Source organism: Mesocricetus auratus, unplaced genomic scaffold, assembly GCF_017639785.1.
Source record: "Mesocricetus auratus isolate SY011 unplaced genomic scaffold, BCM_Maur_2.0 Super-Scaffold_100015, whole genome shotgun sequence".
Lineage (NCBI taxonomy): Eukaryota > Metazoa > Chordata > Mammalia > Rodentia > Cricetidae > Mesocricetus > Mesocricetus auratus.
In genome coordinates this window covers 59,938,096-59,958,015 of record NW_024429198.1, presented here as the reverse complement: position 1 = coordinate 59,958,015, position 19,920 = coordinate 59,938,096, and the positions used below count along the sequence as shown (strand labels likewise).

General features: G+C 45.0%; 1 protein-coding gene across 1 annotated transcript in view; it reads right to left on the bottom strand.

Annotated features, from left to right (window-relative positions):
- Pik3c3 (phosphatidylinositol 3-kinase catalytic subunit type 3) overlaps positions 1-19,920 on the bottom strand; it is a 77,048-nt gene that overhangs the window by 17,976 nt on the left and 39,152 nt on the right. Inside the window, exons 14-21 of the mRNA XM_013124577.3 lie at positions 17,049-17,154; positions 15,720-15,836; positions 11,699-11,830; positions 9,618-9,746; positions 8,963-9,032; positions 6,731-6,795; positions 5,222-5,306; positions 3,647-3,721 (exon numbers count right to left, since the gene is read on the bottom strand). Of these exons, the coding sequence (XP_012980031.1) occupies positions 3,647-3,721; positions 5,222-5,306; positions 6,731-6,795; positions 8,963-9,032; positions 9,618-9,746; positions 11,699-11,830; positions 15,720-15,836; positions 17,049-17,154 (779 nt within the window). The remainder of the gene's footprint in view (positions 1-3,646; positions 3,722-5,221; positions 5,307-6,730; positions 6,796-8,962; positions 9,033-9,617; positions 9,747-11,698; positions 11,831-15,719; positions 15,837-17,048; positions 17,155-19,920) is intronic.

Below are 19,920 nucleotides of genomic sequence, written 5' to 3'. Positions count from 1 at the left end.
ACTCTATGGCAGTTTAAATTTGTAGCTTCCTGCTTCTCCAGATGGTATACCAATTCAGTAACAAGTAAAACACCATTCCAGATCTCTTAAAAAAGGAAAGACATCATTAACCGACTACAAGGCCTTCTGATAAAGGTCTTCAATTTCATGGTGGATACATAGCACCCTCTGCTGCTCAACTAAGCAAAGACCCAAAAAGCTAAAAGAACTCAAACCAAGAAAGGAAAATCTAGGGAGCTCTGGCTTACATTTCATCACATTACCTTTAATCATTTAAATTATTCATATTCACTGGACCACCTTATTTTACACATGCCTAGAGTCCCTTCCATCTGTACTCCCTGGGGGCACCAGTGAGTTAAACCTGAAGCGCCACCTCTCACATCAGGGAACTTCACAGAGGTAACAGAAGACCTCTGATGACTTTGCACAGCCAGCACTACCAAAGCACAGTGTCACCCTGAACTGTGCTATGCTGGCAACGAGAACAGAGCAGACAGACATTCCACATCAGTTGTTGAGACATGGCAGCCATATGCGAGAACCCAAAGTTCTCAGCTTCTAATACAGTGCAAGATTTGTGTTCATGGCATAATGGACTAAAACACGCAAGGGACGATGGTTAAAATGAGGCATTTTAAAATAAAACAACTGAAATATACTTCCTGCAATGAACTAAGTCAAATTCACTTTGTTAAAACTCAGACACACACTATTTATAGACAACATAACTTGAAACATTACCATCTGTGCCCTAAACCAAGAATTTTGAAAGCATTTCTCTGGTATTCTTATTTATTTATTGGAAGTTTTTAGGCAGGCTCTCACTGTAGAGCAGGCAGCCTTGCCTTATAGTGACTGGTCACCTGCCTCATCTTTCCCAGTGCTGGGAGTACAGGTGTGAGTTAACATACCCAGCTAGACTTATGCTTGCCTATACTTATTTTTTTATTACTTTCCCTAGTAAAGAAGACTTAAAATGGTTACTGCAGGATGAATTACTGGGAAGATGAATTAAACAAACAAACAACCTTAGCTGGGTAGTGGTGGTGCACACCTTTAGTTCCAGATCTCAGGAAGAAGAGGCAGGTGGATCTCTATTAGCTCGAGGCCAGCCTGCCTTGCAGAGTGAGTTCCAGGACAGCCAAGCCTACATAGAAAATAAACTATCTTGAAACCCACCCCCACTTAAACACAAAACAAAACAAAACAGCAACAACAACAACAACAAAAAAAAAACACCCGACTTTTTAGAAAGAAAAAGAATATTCCTCACAAACATTTCTTAGAAGTTTGTTATAGGAAGGCAAACTTGAAGCGCCCTCTGGTGGAAACTGATGTAGGCTTAAAACTGTAAAATTCACACTCTGATTTCTACAACAATGAGACCTATGGAAACAACAACAAAAAAACCAACGTGGATATCCTCTCAAATTTCATCTTAAAAAATCAACATATACCACAGAGATCATGTCCCACAATATATAGGAGTTGCTATTTTATCTTATTCAAGTTTTTTTTTCCTCTGAGTTTTCTTCTAAGAGTTTCATGTCTTTTCTTCTTAATCTTTTTCATACAATAATTTTGATCATATTCTTTTCTCTCCCTCCTTACCATTTTTTACCCACCCAACTTCCTGGTTTCTCTCTCTCTCTCAAAAAAAAAAAATCAAAAGCTACCAAAACAAAAAGCCATAAAACCCCAGAGACAGGCAGCATGAGGTGTGCCGGCAAGACAGCTGCTCGGCAGTCTAGTCGGCTGAGACAGCTCAAAGCATGAGTGTCGGGAGCTACTGTAGTTCCGGAAGAGCAAAAGGACAGACGCAAGGGAGCTTCTTCTGAAGGGGAAGTCCTGTGTATATGTCAATAAAGCACTGTTGGCCAATAGGGAAGCAAGGTAGGTGGGACTAGGAGTCCAGGAGGATTCTGGGAAAGAGAGACACAGGGAGTCACGATGTAGCCGCCATGGAAGTAAGAGGTCCGGACCTTTTCTCCGGTAAGAGAAATACTTAGATGGGTTAAATACTTAAGTCAGAGCTAGCCAGTAAGAAAGAAACAAACAGCCAACAGCTTAATAATTAATATAGCTTCCTGTGTGTTCATTTGGGACTGATGAGGCTCTTGGAACCAGGCTGGCCGGAAGGCTTCACTCAACATTCTTCCAAATGAGAATGTTCTCAAACACTTCATGACACTTTCAAATATCTTTTTGCTAAAGTGGTAAACTAGCCAAGAACCTCAGTGACAACGAGAAAATGCAAAAAAGGCAGAAACATCTGCTTATGAGAAAAGAAGGCTTTAAACAGTAATTTGAAAACTTAGATTCTGCAAAAAAGGTACAAACACTTGGATTATTTAATTCAAAGAAAGGGCTACAAACAGCCAGGACGATTAGCTACCCATTACCCCAACCCCACCTTCCTGTTCACTTAGCCAAGCGCTGGCTCCCACTCTCAAGGCCTTGCACCCTGACAGAAAGAAGCAACAAGTATAGAGTGACAGGGTAAGGCACATGCTGCTATGGACCAAACAATGACAGGCTGGATAAGAGCACGCTAACTCAGCCCCACAATAACCGAAGTCTGTCCTGCACAGATCCCAGCAAAGAACTTTCCAGAAAGAGGAAGCAAGGGCACTTGTCCTGTGGCCGGAGTGCTGTGACATGCAGACAGAAGATGAGCTGGTGGCTTCAATAAGGGACAGTGAGAGTGCAAAACTGGCATGCTACTGATGGCCCCGGAGCTGAGGAACAGACCGCCTAGCAAGAGTGAAGGGAGGGGAGGCGCGAGGCTGCAGGGAGGCAAAACTATAGAGAATGTCTGCGCCTGTGTCACTGGACTTCAAGGAAGCAGCTGGCCATTCCACGCTGAAGGGAAGGCACAGAGCGAAGTCTAGAGCGCAGGATTACACACTGCACTCAGTGACGAGGCGGGTGCTGTCAGCTGGGAGCCCAGTACTGGGAGGCTGAGGAAAGAAACCCCGAGAACAAGCAAACAAGATGGGTTAATAAGTTATCATGAGGAAGGGAGAAAGGAGTGACCACAGCTTGTACTCCATGGAGAAAGGAAACCACGAGACAGCTGCTAAAGAGAGACTTGCTCACGAGTCCAGCTGTCTGTATGCATTGCTTTCTACAGAAGCTCTGCACGAGGTAGGGGCGATTCCCAGGCTCGCTGCTCAAGTGCCCTTACTCAGTCTGGGCTTCTCCCGAAGTGTCCCTGCTGTTAAGTTCCTTAAGGAGAATCTAGGGCCAGTGAGATGGCTCAACAGCTAAAAGCACTTTCCACACAGTCCCAGAACCTCAGCTGGACCTCCTGAATCAGCATGGTAGGCAGAGAAAACCGGTACCTGGCAGTTGTCCTCTGACAACCATGCATACAGCATAGCACATGTACAACCACATACACACACAGAAAAGAAATGCATTCTAAACAACCTATACCTCATCAACTGGTATGCAACCTACTTTGTTAGTAAGTTGATTCTAGGATAAAGGAAAAAGCACCACATACAAAAATACATCCCCTCCCCCCCTCTCTCTTTCCCCCCTCCCTCCCTCCCTCTCTCTGCCTTCTGAGTGCTGGGATTAAAGACATGCACCACCACTCTCCAGCTAAACATACATCTTCTGATGTTACTGATTTTACCTGTTTTTGTTAACAGAAGGTTATCCAGGTGCCGGTCTCCAACTCCAAGAATGTACGTAATCACACAGTAGCCAGCTGGAAGACACCACAAGTTGGGAAAGACACTCCACTGACCATAAAAGTAATCCACACTACTTTAATTTTAACTTGGTTTTTATCATCTCCAATTTCCACACTAAGGAAACTGCAGCCTCCCTGGACAGTTAGTCATGATTCCCCTTGAGTTTCAATGTCTCTGATTTCCCCACTAACTAAGGAAGCTGCGGCCTCCGTGTCTCTGACTTGGTTATTGTCCTGAACACCAAGAGATATTAGTATTTCCAGCAACAAATCTTGAAAAAGTTTAGTCAGATTAATCAAGTTTTTTGTTTTTGATTTTCTTAAGTTTCAGAAGCTAAATTAAGCTTTGTGAACTTTAACTCAAGTATCAATTTAGTATTTCTCATTTGAAACAGATATGCTAACGGTTGTATGTGCTAAATAAACACATACAAGATAAACTGTAACTATAACTAGCTTATTTTTTTACATTTGTTTTATTATTTTAATTTTAAATAGCTGTTTTACATGTCAATCCCAGTTCCCTCTCCCTCCCCTCCTCCCGCACCCCCCAATCCCCTCCCAGCCTCCCACCCTATCTCCATTTCCTTCCACACAGGGGATATCTAGAGTCTGCCATTTCGCTCAGGGCAGGGTCCAGGCACTCCCCTAAGAGTCCAGGCTGAGAGAGCATCCCTCTTTGTGTTATGGACACACGATGTCTGTTAGTATTCCAGGGATAAACACTGATTCACTGCTCAGGGCGCCATAGATTGCCCAGGCCTCCTCACTGACTCTCACATTCGGGGGTCTGGATCAGTCCCATGCTGGCCTCCCGGCTGTCAGTCTGCTTTTTTAGTCAACGTTCCAGCCCCACCCGGTATCATCTCTTTTTAATCCCTCCTTTACTTTATAAATCCCTTTACAAAATACTACCTTAAAGAAATGAAAACGAGTTCTTAGGAACAGAAGCTGCACGGTGACTGGCACACATGACAGGAAATGATAAAGAAACCAGAAAGCATGGTTCTCCCTCCCCCCCCTCCCTCCCTCCCTCCCTCCCTCCCTCCCTCCCTCCCTCCCTCCCTCCCTCCCTCCCTCCCTCCCACCCTCCCTCCCTCCCAGGAACAGATAGTTTCAAAGGCCACAAGAGTTGCTGTCCAAACAGATCTGTTGGTTTTGCTTGATGTCAACAGAAATAACTGTTTCTGACTGGGGTTTCCTGCACACTTCACTCAATGATAATGACTCAAATTGAGACTTCAGCGGGACTCACTAGGCTCTAAGACGGCCAAGTGGCAAACTGAAATTGAGGAGGGCAAGCCTGAACCTGTTACGATGAGCAGCACTCACACTTGGCCACCTCCATCATTTCAAAATACCAACATTTCCTTCACACCTTGCACCCTGTACTTGTTTTATTGGGGGACGTTTCCATCTTAACATTCTGTAAATGGGAACCACCCCAGCATCCTCAGCATGGCCAGCCTTCCTTCACGTGTGCCTCTACAGGAGACAGCTGTCTGAAACACTTACCGCAGCTTTTGACGTACGTGTCCATGACTTCAGCACTGATGCCATAGGGTCCAGTCTCACTTGGGGCATGTTTCCTGAAAAAGTTCTTAAAAGACATTTAAATGGGTTAGGCTTACAAAGTCATGGATAACATCAGGCCACCGTCTAGTCTAACTGGGGTCAGAAGACGGTGTGAGGCTGTGGAGACACGGAATGGCAGGATTCGGTAACGCATGGTGTTGGAGTCACAGAATGGCAGGGTTTGGTAACACATGGTGCTGCAAGAGCCTGGAGACCCCTGGGCGGGTGACTTCACATTACGGTGGACCTGCATGTTTGCAGTGGGAGCTTGAACCCATGAGGTGGAAAGTCCACAGCACGCTTGAGCCACAGGCCTGTTTTCAGCTTCCTGAGACCTCGGGAACCTGATGACCTGATGACGGATCTGGAGAATATGGGGGATTCCTACCCACTGATCGACACACACCAAACAAACAAGAGGGGCGTGGCCATGTGAGGGAGCACGTCACAGGAGGACGAGGGAGCACTTCACAGGAGGACTGAGGGAGCACTTCACAGGACTGAGGGAGCACTTCACAGGAGGACTACCATGTGCACCTTTAAGTGCTCAACCTTGTACTCATGCAAGAAAATGCCAAGGAAGGCTACACTGAGATTCCAAAAGCTAGAAATCTCATGGTGAAGAGTGTGCCAGACCTTTCTGATGGGTGTTCTTATGTAAGTGGGAATGGAGACAGAAAAGGTGAAAATAACTTAAATTCAATTGAATCTAAAAAAAAAAAAAATGGCACGAGCTGCTAAGCTATCTGCAAACATCGCGATAGAATCATCGGGGGAATCTACACTTAAGAAAACTGTCGTCGGTGGAAGGCAGCGTACATAATCAACACCTTTAGGAACAGGTGACATGAACAGCCCTGGGCAATCTGACGGCTAAGGGAACTGCAGGCCGCTAAGGCACACTCCGGTGCCGTGACTACTGTTTGCTACAGTGAAAGGTCAGAAGGAAAGATGGGGAAAATTGATGTGGAAGCTGCCTCTTCTACGGGGGAAGTCAGCATAATTTCCTTGCAAGGCCAAGGTGGGGGTGGGGGAGAAGACATCTCCTGAATTAAAAATTTGCCATAATATAGGCACAACTGTACAAAGGATGTCTGAGGAAAAATTTTAGTGTAGACCCGTTTTAAACACAAAAACTGAAAATAACTAAAAACGTTCAATTAATGGCTAACTTCAAGTATTTCCACATTCTGGAACGGAATGTAACTATTACCTTGAGTTTGTACGATGTGAGGGGCGTGAGCTGTGTCTGTTTACAGATACTGAGCCCCAGTTTTACCTCACACATTTTAAAGGCTTGAGCATCGAATGGCGAACAGCATAACTGCCAACTACAAACAGTTCTGACTTCCGGAGAGAACAAGACACGCAGAAAAAAAGTAAGAAAAGGGGACTTGATTTTAACAGTCCTCCTTCATCAGCTGTGTGTATTTCATATGACGTCCTTACCTGTATGCTTCCCTCCGTGTCAAGGACTTCAGCAACAGGAACTGACTGGATGAACTGCATGAAGCCTACATGGAAAGAAACACACAGCACTGAGCAGCACACTGGGCACGGCCTGGTCCCATCAGGAAGATCTGGTACACTGCATTGTACTGGGTACCGTCAGGCACCCGTCAGGAAGGTCTGACACACCACCACGTTCGTTCGTTTCGTTCTTGTGGGCTCATTAGCAGACGAATCCAAGGCTCTGCTGGGCACACCTTCACCCGTCGTGGACATTCTATACTGTTCCCAGAGCGAGAAGATCCGAGGCCACTGTGCTAACTTGACATTGGTCACAGAGCCACTGAGCAACCATTTTCAATTGCTTTGCTTCATCTGTATGTCTCCCGAGAATTTCTATCAGTTAACATGAAGAACACAAAGTAACAGACTATATTCCTCAAACCCAGCATCCTTCCCTAACTTTAAAACAGTACAAATTTAAAAGTCATTCTAAGAAATTTGAAGTTGTGTCCACTCATTCCATCTTCTACTGTCTCCTGAAAACAAGAGGAAAGGATGTACAAACTCCTTAGATTAGAAAAGGAACTGGAGAGAGAGAGAGAGAGAGAGAGAGAGGGAGGGAGGGAGGGAGGGAGGGAGGGAGGGAGGGAGGGAGGGAGGGAGGGAGGGAGGGGGGAGAGTAAGAAGAGAGGGCCCGCCAACCTGGGACAAGATCATTAAACAACAACCACGTGAAAAAACTAAGTGAATGAATGAGTCACCGGCATTTCTGGATTCACCAAATATAATCTAGATTTGGTGGCCCTGACATTCTAACAACTTGTGGGCAAGGGGTATGCCTGCAGAGTACAAATACGGAAGGAAATAAAAACAACCTACACTCACTCTCTTCAACAAGCATTTATTAGTTTTCTAACATGTAGTATAAATTATATGTGGAAAAAAAGATGTAGCTTTGCTGGAATAAACATAAAGTCAAGGAGGGACTTGTAAGTTACACGAGAATCAAACGCCACCAGGCACTAGGGTCATGTTTTTAAGAAGCAGTGTTAATGGGTGAAGCTTTACAGGAAACGAACCGTCACATACTGATCACAACACCTCAAAGCCCTGAGACAGAAAGAGCATCAGCGAAACCCAAAGGTTCCACCACAACAAAGACCACAAAATAGGGGGTAGAGGCAAAGAGATGGCTGGACATAGCTACAGGGGCCTGCCAGCAAGTCACAACTTGGTTAGGTGGCCTCCTCTTTTTCTTTGTCCCAAGAGCGAATAAAGCTAGAAATAAACTTATGCAGGAAAGCAAAAAGGCACACCCACACACACAAAAAGCCCAAGTGTACTTTCAGAAAGATCATTCTGAGGAGAAAATGAGAAGAGGACAGCATCACCCACCAGACCTGGGAGTGGAAATGGAGAGGTAAAACACGTAGGAGGTGCTTGATAAGTGTCTACACCTGGATGAGCATCTCCACTGACTCGGCAATCCAAATCATACCAAATTAAGCCGAATTAGAAAAAGTCCATGTTTAATGGATACAAAGCTCTCCTCCAGAGAGGAGATGGGAAAGGGAGACCAGAAAAACCATCAGTCTGTTCTCTGAGGGAATGTTTAAACACCCTGTGGGAGTGGTCTTGAGTATCTCCGGGGAGGGGACATGATTTGGGGGGCTTTCTGAGATGCAGCAGGGTTTGAAGGGAGATGGGGGGGGCTTAGGTGGAACCTCCATCATAACATCCCAGACTCTTTGGGTATATGGATGCCAAGAGCTGGGGCGAAGCTTTCACCTTAACAGTGCAGATCTATACAACTCACAACACGCATCCGCCAGTCTCAAACTATCCAGTATCATGAAGACTTGTAGGTGCACACAATATGTGTGCACAAAGGTATACATAAACATACATATGAACATGTTGTAAAAAGCAGCAGACAATACTCTAAATGGCTCTTGTAAGCCTTTCTGGGCCACAGAAATTCTCAAAAGGACTACACAGGCAGACACGAGAAAATACCATCAACAGCCAGTCAGAAGGCAGAGAGATGTGTTATTCCCATGTGAAAAGTTAAAACAGGAGGGGGAGAAGTATGGAAGGGAAGAGGTGGGGAAAGGAAGGAGAGAAGGAAGGAGGAAATGAAAAGGTAAGTGAAACAAAGAAGAGAGAGGAAGAAAGGAAGAGGACGGGAAACTGAAGAAAGAAAGGGATCATGATGGAAAATGAACTCACCATGCTTTGTACTGGTGGCTAATACCTTGTAAGGCGTCAATTTCAAATCCAGATTTTCTTTCCGTAGCAGCTTTTGATTGAAAGGTAAAACACATTAAATGAATGTAAAGACTGGAGACAGGCTCACGGACACATATCACAGCACAGTCATACAATGAAAACACAAGAGGAAATCTTACGGGTAACACCTTACCTGACTCTCAGTGTCAAAATGAGTTAATTTGTTTGGGTGACAACACACGGTTTTCATCTATTTATGCCATACCCTATCAATAAACATCATTGTTCTTCCTGATGCTTCATGCTGACCTTCCAGGACACAAAGTGACATAGACAGCAGAAGCAAAGACAAAGGGACCCGTGTTTCTCTAAAAGCCAGAGGCCGCGATGGCATTTAGCAAAGATCTAGCTCATTAGATTGCTAAGTCTGTAACCCTGGGAACATCGGGATAAAGATCATAAGGAACATGAGCAATCCCACTTGCCCCGAGAGCCACTCTTGAGTGACAAAGACAAGCTTACTCAGGGTAAAGTGGAGATTGCTGAGCTTCGTAGCACTGTAAGTAAATGACACAAATGCTTCTGTGTCTGGGAACATGAAAAAGTATAGTTTCCAACAGAGGCTACGTCCCCACCAGCACAGACTCATGATCACCTTGTCCATGAGAGAGATGATCTGAAGAATCAGCTGATCTTGACGCAAGTCATCTCCGTGCTTGAAAATAACTGGGTATTTGCCTCCGTCTTCTGTCTTGAAGAACAGCTGTGCAGGCATAAGAGCACTCTGCAAAAGAAAGACACTGCTTGAAAACTGGGACGGAAAGTCGAGAGTGAACATCTACTACATACAGGAGGGAATGCTGATCTCTGCTAAAAGCACAGAGGCACAGGGCCTTAGAACTGACTCAGAGAGAAACGTGTGCTGCCAGGCTAGGAACCACAAACAAGGCACCAATCAGGAGACTGTATGGCGGAAAGATCAGTTTTTCAATCAGACCAGAAGGCACAGGATTATACAGAATTGGAGAGATTTATAACATAAATGAGTCCAATGTAATCTATGGCGTATACAATCCAAGTAACATAAAAGGAATCAGAGGGAAGAACAGACAAGTGGACAAGCAACCAGCAAAATGCTCGCTACAGAAGGAGCGGTGGACAGACAGCTCTTCCGCGAAAACCCGTCTTTGCTGTGTACTTGAAAACCACCTACAAAAAAAATCACTTCTGAGAAGCTGTGTAACAGAAACACGGGTGGACTGACAATCTGAACTTCAAACCACCTTCATTGCAGGCATCCTGGTATCAGCCCGGCTGAACTGTCTTTGTAAATCAGCTCTAGCTGACACCATGACGAAAAAGGACCCAGAGCCAACTTCTGAAGGAGCCATCGTCCAAAGGAGGCCGAGGACCTCTGCTCTGCTCACACAGCACCGATCCCAATGCCAGCAGTAGTCAACACTCCACCAAGATGTAGCTTTGGCTACCAGAATGAGGTCTACAAAATACTCTAAAAATCTTGGTGTGGGGGGTGGTGCCCTCTCGGGAGACTCAAACTCCAAAGCCACGATGGGCAACTCAGTGAAACCAGACTCAATAAAAAGCAAGGAAAGAAGGAGAGAATAAACCCTCAAAGCATCTTAAGACGCCGGCTGCTACGGTTCTGCTGTGTGGTGAGCTGGAGGTCTTTGCGGCTGTGGGACCTCAGCGGGACAGGATGCTCTGCCACACCTCTCTAAAGTTCCTGTTTGCCTTAGGGGGTCTCTTCCGCCATGTTCTAGGAGCTCTTCCTTACCAGATAGGAGGAAATGTCAGTGAAGCTTATCTTACGGCTGTGTGCTCCTAGAATCACAAAACTTTAACCACAATGTCTCCCAGATCATCCTGCATGAAGTCTGCTAAATTTGATTCTATCTGTACAGTCAATAGCCAGTGACAGAACATTTGGCACATTGCTAAGAACAAAGACAACTGGTACTTTAACCGACAACCTCCAAAACAATACAGAGAAACCCTGTCTTATAAAAAAAAAAAAGTAACCAAAGCAATGTAAAGTACAAAGGAATGAGTATTGTGCTATGCTTAAGATTGTAAGTGGGCCTCATAGCTAGCCATTTGAACTTATTAACTGAATATATAATTCAAGCCTTGAAATTTATCTTTAAAAAGTACCATATATGAATTAAATAGTAACTGTGGCTCTAGTACTGTTCAAAGAAGTAAATATCTAAAAAAAGTTTCAGAGACAAAAATGACATATTTTCATTAGAAATGTCTCTATAATTGTAACACAAAAGATCTTAAAGTATAATAATAACAGGCCAGAATGATAGCCCGGTAGTTAAAACACTTGTTGTTTCTGCAGAAGATCCACCCAGGTTCTATTCCCAGCATCCACACGGTGGTTCACAACCATCTGTAACTGAGTTCCAGGGGATCCAATACCCTTTTCTGATCTGAGGGCACCAGGTACACAGGCAGTACGCAGTGCACACATACATACATGTAGGCAAAACGCTCATATAAATCAATCAAAAAATTAAAAAAAAAAAACAACTACAAGAATATGGATAATAAAACACAAGATGAAAATAATAAAACAGCACCTTTTAATCTAACATTTATCAAGTGAAATGTGGTTTCTTCCCAAAATGTTCTCACTTTCCAAGGTGACAATTCTACTCGGATTCCAAACCCCGGGCCCCAGTGGTGCACAGGATGATCTGTCAGCCTTACCTTAAACAGTGTGGCTGTCTCTGGTATGATCCCTCTGATTTTCACCTGTGGCTCTAATGGCAATGGGATCAGCTCCACGTCTGACAAGTTCATTTTTTCATTATCTCCAAGCAATGCTTGAAGCCTCTCGTTCTAGAGCAAATCAGAAAGGAGTAATGAGATGGAATGAAAAAGGTTGACAAGCAGATAATAAAGGCCTAAAAGTGTGATTCTAGTGCTGCTTTTGCAAAGCTCATAAAACTATCAACAAAGGACCGCCTTCACCACGAGGCAACCAGAGCTCCACACAAACCACGCTGCTTCGGGAGTCACCGCACAACCCTCACCCTTTCTCGTGCCTGGTACTGGATTTTCACTCCTCTATGATTCTTGTAGGGAGCGCTATCAGTCCAGGTTACCTAATTCTCTTTAGGACACACACGCATATACATGTATGAGCCTGCTTATGTAAATGTATGCATACATATGCAATATTATTTATGGTATATAACTTGAGGTAAATATAAAAGAATAGAGTACCTTGAGGCTTTATCAAACAACCCTGGTGTTCTTTGCCTCTATTGCTGGAGACATCCCACACTTAGGACACCTGACTGGCCTTGAGCAGGAGCTGACCTGAAAGCCTCTTTTCTGAGGTCTGGCTTTCATGTCCCAGGAAACACTATGCAAGCTGCCAAGGGAGAGAAGCAACAGTCCTACCAGGATGGGGCACTTAGGAACCATGACTACCAGCGTGGCAAGAGGCACAGAGACTCCAGAAGCTGCACTCACACACCGGCTGCCACCAGCAGCGGGCATCAATCTGACGCAAAGCCCACTCCACGGGAGGAAAACCGCGCCTGGCACTGGGAACCTCGCCTACCTTCTGGGGCTAGAGAGGCCGTGGACCCTGGAAAAGAGTCTTACTCCACTTTGCCAGCTAATTCCCTGCTCCACTCAAAATCTCCTTATACCCACAGGCAAGTGGTACCAAACCTTTCCAGCACATGGAGGCCGTCACAGAAAATCACAAGAGGACACAATTCAGAGACTGCGGGGAGCCCAGTGCCAATGCATCTGCATCATAGTTTTCGCATCTTTGGCTCAGCGAACATAGTGGGGAGGGGTAAAGAGACTGCAAGAAGAACCAGTATCAGGGTTAGGAACAGGGTGCAGGAATGGAGTCAAGCAGAGGGGATTCTGAGTGTCTGTGAAACAACTCCAAGAAAACAAGAGGCGTCTTGAGGGCTCAGTTTCTTCAAAACAGAACTGTACCTGGAATGAGCTCTCACGCCCCTCTGGCATGTAGTGGAGAGAAGTACTTGCTTCAGATTATTCATTATTGCTGCTGCCGCTACTCAACTACACGTCTATGGAGAAACACGGTTCTTGCTACATGCAGTTTGTCCTTAAGACTGCACACAGCTTGGGACCAGGAGAACTTGACTCATGTGACTTTCTTACCCCTCGGAGTATAGCTGTCTAGGCTTTCAGTAAGACTGACTCTTTCATGTGACTTCAGTCCACTCATTTATCAGCTCCATTCGCCCAGGTCCCACTGCATCTAGAGCTGTTACACCAGGAAGCCTGCTAATGAACAGTCTCTGCTAGAAAAGGCTGTACAAACACGGACTGGGACAACAGCAGTATCGATGGATGTGTCAGCACGGAAGGTCCCAGGCCTAGACAGGAACTGCAGCAATTACTGACTTCTGGGAGGAGAGTTAACCTCTTAGGAATGAGCTCCCTTATTGGTTGTACAATGCATAGTGGCCACCAACTTGAGCCGAGGGGCATGAGGATCCAGGGCAGGGTAGCTGGGAGGGATGAAGGGAGGAAAGGGGAGCAGGAAGGGATATAATCTATTTCACTTAACAACATCTAAGTGTATGAAAGCACATGAAGATGTGTATATGCATCTCGCCCGAGGGTGAAGTTCAGGATACACACGAGCAACAGTCTCTTAGAGATAACCCACTTCGTAGCAGCGTGCCTTCAGGAAGTAGCTCCTTACGTGAAGCTAGACTCACTTTTCAAGAGTGACAGGGAATGTATTTTCTAACTGCAGCTGAGGAAGAACCAGGGATGCACATTCAAGTGGAGATTAAAGGTTAGTTTCTTCTCTGAAGGACTTAGGAAGCCACGGAGAAGGGTAATTTCATTTGACCAAATATTAGCCAAGTATTCCAATCTGCTACCCAGTGCATCCTTTAGCTTCAACAGGAATATTTAATTAATTTGGAGGAAACCACTACCTACCTACTAGCCCTGATTCTCATTTTGCTAGCGCATAGATATGCTGGACAGATCACAGATCTCAGAATCCCAGCAATCCAAGCGTCTCTAACATCGATTCAAGTGCAGCTACCCAGCTTCAAAACAATCCATTTTCTCTGAAGCCAGCAGAACCCTGCAGTCTTTAAAAGGCAAGTGCATGCTTTAAAGAGGGAAACCCAAAGCTATAAAGTGTTTCGTGATGTATGCATCAGATATATGGTACATGCGCCAGAGGAGGAAGTGTTAGGACCCATAAAGAGGTCCACTTCACCTCGCCTCAAGATCGGAGTCCAAAACTGTCCTTAGACCTAAGGGTCTAAGCAGGATGTTTTGGCCTTATCTATATAACAGACTTGGGCTCAGGTGTTTACTCTTGACCCTGAAGGCCTGGATAGTAGGTGTGGCTACCAAATCCCTGGAGAACTGAGGGAAGTAAGTCTGTTTGCTCCTTACACATGATAATAGAAGTCTTCTGCCATTGTCCCCACTTTTGGTTGGGTACTGAAGAATGTTAACAAATAAACAAAGGGCATTCAGTGACTGGGTTTGCCCTCCTGACTCCATCCTGTGTCTCTGTCTTTCTCCATCCACACTCCCCCCTCAGGCATGAACCAGGCAAGTCGGCTGGCTTTGACTGCAGCCCTGCGAAGACAGCTTCCCACAAGGAAGTTCTAGAATCACTAAGAACTAGATGGTCAAAGAACAGTATTTTAGGACAACAAAACACAAAATTATTTCCCTTCAGTAATACTCCAGGCCTGGGACATTAACCCTCTGAAACCAGGATCAATTCTTCACTGGCGCAGATTTATCTTCTCCTGTGCAAAACACAGCAGACTGCTCACATGAAATCCAGATCTCGCTGTCACTCAGCGTTCATGCCTCACAGTCTCATCAGACTATCCAGGGCTGCTGCTAAGACCACAGGTTCAAGCTGTGGACACGCCCACTGCTGGGGACACACTGGGGACTGCTTCTCACTGTGGAGACAGGCACAGTCGGGGCGGGGAGCAAATGGCATGAGGGAGTTCTTTATTTGATCCTGCTCTATGACTCTGCTAAACAACAAAGAAAATGCCAACCTGATAAAAAACTATTGTTCATCTTCTCTTGTTGGGTGAACAACTGTCCTGATCTTGTCTGTTTGATTATCTCTTGCCTTTTAAGTTTTGACTCGATTCTTGAACTTTTCCTGTTTTAGTTTTCTCTCATAGATGTATGTCCATCAGATGGGCTGCAGTGTCTGACAAAGGCCACCAAGAAACATCTGCCTGTTATCTTACAGGAGTAGAACTGAAGATACCATGTGCATGTAATACAGATGAAACTATGCTTGGGGATAAACAGATCCAAAACTTGGTAGTTGGTGTGACACTGGACCCACTGATCGCTTAATCCTCGATGCCCTCCGTTCCTCACAGTTAGGCAAGGAACACCACCCCATGTTAGCTGATGACGACCTACAAAGCAATCCCAGTATCACCAGTGCTTTGGGCTCCTGGAACTATGATTACCCGTAAGCAGTTCATATAAATCTAGGTATAGTGGCTCACGTCTTTAAACCTAGTACTCAGGAGGCTGAGGCAGGAGGATGAATTCAAGGCTTGTCTAGGCTACACAGCAAGTTAAGAAACTGTCTCTAAAAAGGAAGCAAACAATGTGATTGTGTACAGTATGGCAACCCATAAGGACAACAGTCCAGGCTCGGGACTTTAGGCTGTGAAGCCCCTTTTGGCACGAAGCAGGAAGCAGCGCCGAGGCTTGCCTTTTTCTTGCGGTTTCCGCTCTCCCGCTGAACAGCCTTCATCAGATGCACCAGCCGGTCCACAAAGGTCTGCTGTGCCGCCAGCAGGGAGCGCATGACTCTGACTGACTTGTCACCCTGAGTGAGTGAAACAAGGAAAATCAGCTCTACTTTTACATTCCCTTCCCCTTCGAAAAGTAAACTTCAAAGCCAAGCGAGGCTGAAAGAGACCAATTATTTTGGTTGAGAAGTAACGAGAAACCTGCTGTCTGGGGTAAGCACCACCAACTGGTTAGGATAATCCGTAATATAAATGACCATGTGACAGAACAGGACTTATTCATCCTAAATGCTTCTGCTTACTGAGGTAATAAAGATCCTGATTCCAAAACAGCTTTAAAACATACATAGTACATTTTCTCGTTCCACCAGCTACCTGGGAAGTGCAGCTGAGAAAGTGCTATCATTTAAAACACAGGGGAGCCTAGGCTCTGGGAGAGAGCAAGGCTGTGATGCGGTGAGGGTGAGGGCTCACCTCTTAGTGGGAGCTGGACACAAGCTTAGCCTAACAGTGATTGACAAGCTGGAGTTTAGCGTTTCAAGAACCTGAGTCAGGAAACAGCAGTAACAGTAGGAAGATACCAGGAAACATTTCAAAAGCAGAGCTGCAGAGTACCTTCAGCTGCTTTGTCCATGCGCCCTCTGCTGGCCTGACCTGGACACTGCTTAATGGAAGCAAAAGCAGCAAAAAAAAAAAAAAAAAAGGCCATGTAAGACATTGCTGAAGTCAGGTGCAATGTCTACAAAAGAACTACTACACTGAGTCTAGATTAGAAGAGAGGACAGAAAATGTCAAAATAAAAGAGCATGGATTTGCTCATTGTTTGGTCCATGTAAGGTTTACTTAATAAAGATCAAAAACCCATGCATTTCAAACAAAAGCAGTCACACACACACACTAGAAAATGAGTAACTATGTGATGAACACTGAACTTGGGATTTCAAATAATCTTCATGTAGCACAAATATTAATCTCCTTTGTTAAAAAATAGGTTTCTTTAATTGTATTTGTCCAGGTATTTCACCTACATGTAAACCTGCACAGCAAGCATGCCTGGTGCCCACAGAGGCCAGAAGACGGTGGGATGTCAGATCCCTAGAACTGGTTACGGATGGTTTTGAGTCGCCATGTAGATACTGAGAACTGACCCTGGTCCTCTGGAAGAGCAGCCAGTGTTCTTAACCATTGAGCCATCCCCCCAGCCGGCTCTTTACGTTTCTCTCAGCTCACGAGGTCAACTGTAAGAAGAACCAGCCATCTCTGGCCACCCCAGCTGCGCTCCTGAGTACCTTGAGCAAGGCTTGGCTGAATCTCCTCATGACGCTCAGGTACATCTCATGAGTCTTCGGGTCTCTTTGTTGTGTGTCCTGATCCTCACACTCCACGATCACGTACCTGTGGTGATCACATGTGGTGAGAAATGAAACTCAGATTCATCCAATAAATATCTGTACATTTCCTAAAATACATCAACACACAGTTACAAGAGTTGAGTGAGAGTAAACAAGGTTTCTGTCTCCATCCCTTTAGAAATGAACACTAAGTAAGCTACAATACAAGCAGCCATCAATCACAATGCTCAACAGCGCTAGTACCAATCTGCCTCAGTTTCCTACGTGATGCCATGGAAACACTCTCCACTATGTTATGAAACACCTGGAATACTACCGATGCCTTCCTCTGTCGATGAAGCTTGCACAGTGTAACTGTACAATAAACATATTGCTTCCCCATCTCATATTTGGCACCGCAAAAGGTATTCTTACTCTGAAAACCCCACTGGAGCTACCTTTTTCTCTGACATATTTTTGCAAGATGATAAAAAGTTCGCATTGATTTTTATCTCTCCAATACAATTTCCCTAATTCTCAAAAACTATAAAATCTACGTTTCTATTCTAAAACTTATTTTAGACAGTTAGCGTGTTTTCCTACATCTAAATTCCTCGTGTGTTTACAAAAGTCACACACACAAATATACTAAGTGAGAGGTATTTTAGCGTATGCTCTCAAATGTTCTGATGGTAACAAAAGTCACACACACAAATATACTAAGTGAGAGGTATTTTAGCGTATGCTCTCAAATGTTCTGATGGTAACAAAAGTCACACACACAAATATACTAAGTGAGAGGTATTTTAGCGTATGCTCTCAAATGTTCTGATGGTAACAAACCGTAATGCATAACCTAGGTGTGGGACGTAAGAAGCAGAGCCCTGGGACACTTACATTGTTTAAGTGGCAATGCTACTTGTAAAGAGCGTTACATCACTCTCAGTGGGCCATGACAAACACACTTAGATCAACGTGCGTGCCTTATCCACAGTGAGACGCGAGAGCAGGGGAGGGAGGAGCAAGTCTAATTCCAGCACTCGGGAGGCAGAGTTATCAGTGCCGGCCTGGGTTAGTGAGATCATGATTCAAAACAGTGAAAACTGGAAGACTATATAGGTATTTCCCAGGGTGGTACATGTGGATGACTCAGAAGACAGCTGCCAAGCCAAGAGGATTTCTCACCGAACCTGGAGCTCACCAATCTGTTAGGCAAGCTGGCTGCTGAACTCTGGGCATCGGTCTCTCGTCACCCCCAAGGAAGGCAATTACAAGTCACCTAGCGTTCTATACATATTTGGGACCCAAACTTATGCTTGAACAGCACATACCCTGTCCTATGAGAATCTCTCTATGGCCCTGGCAGAATTCTTTCTATTCTGCTAAGCTTATTCAACTCCAACTTCAAATACCACAAGAAACTTCCAAATTTCTTAATTGATGGCATTTGCACATACTGTTGTCCTTTGTACTGTTACTAGAAGAAACCATTCAGCCACCTAGAGGGTAAACTGCCTAAGACACTCACGTGTCTTGTTCTATACCCGCTCATGCCCGGTAGAAGATGATTTTTACTGCTGAATGACTGGAGTGTCATGGATTCAGGCCGAGTCTCAGTACTGGTAATTCTACAACATGAATATATATATCTTTTGTTCATGTAAGGTATAATTTCCATCATATTATATGACCTGGTTTCATATTCATCCAGGGATTTGCAAGCACTGGAAATTTAAAAAGAAGACACTGTGGTATTTTTAAACAAAATACATAAAACTTACCAAATCGGAATTTTTTTTAATTGAACTACTGAACACCCAATCAATAAATGACCCATGCTTTTAAGATGGATTTTTTTTCATGTAGTAAATAAAATTAACAAAACTTGTTTTCTCAAAAGTCAAGCAGGAAATGCCTTCATCACACGAATAAGAGGGGGTGAGTCACGACAGCCGAAAAAGAGAATACCTGGCTAGCAGCTGCGCTGCCTGTGCTGAGCGCTGGCTCACACGTCCAGAGGCATACACAGCTTGTGGTCCTCCACCCACCCCTAAGAAGCCCGAGCTCAGTTACTGGGTGCAGCTGCTCACTGCTTCCACTAAATGCTCATGGTGCCTCTGCACCAGCCAGCCCCGCCCTACCCGGAAATTCAACAAGAAAATTCTTATTCCTCAACTTAACCACCTTCAGATTTTCTTTAAAATGCCGTAACTATGCCCTGCCTAGCTACAATAGCAGAAGCATCGGTGTTCCCGCTTAAAACAGACTGAGTTCTTGAGCTTGGGGAATCAATCCCATCACCAGGCATGCACTCGGGCCACCAACCCTGACTGGGCACATATGGCAGCATCTGCCAAAGACACCTACCTACCTACCTTCCTTCCTTCCTTCCTTCCTTCCTTCCTTCCTTCCTTCCTTCCTTCCTTCCCTCCCTCCCTGCCTGGCACCCTCCCATCCTCCATTCAGTCACAGCTACATCCGTCTCTCTCAGGAAGTCCATGCACCTCTGTAAGCGACCACTTGTCCTGACCACAGCTCCTGTTTGTCCCTGCTCCCCATGTTTACTCGCAGCACCCTCCCAGGGTCAAAGGCATTGACGGAAGCGCCAGACCTCGAATGCTCAGGGGAACTGCCGACTGACTATCTGACACGACCGCGCACACAGATGACTACTGTGAAGGAGGTAGGAGCTGTCCTCTCCTCTGCTCAGAGCTACGCTAATGCTATGCCACAACAGCAGATGTTCTTGAGGTTTGGCGTTGCCAGAAAAGTGCTGTGAGGAGTTGAAGCATGACCCTAGATATACTTCATCATTCTCAACAAGAGTTGT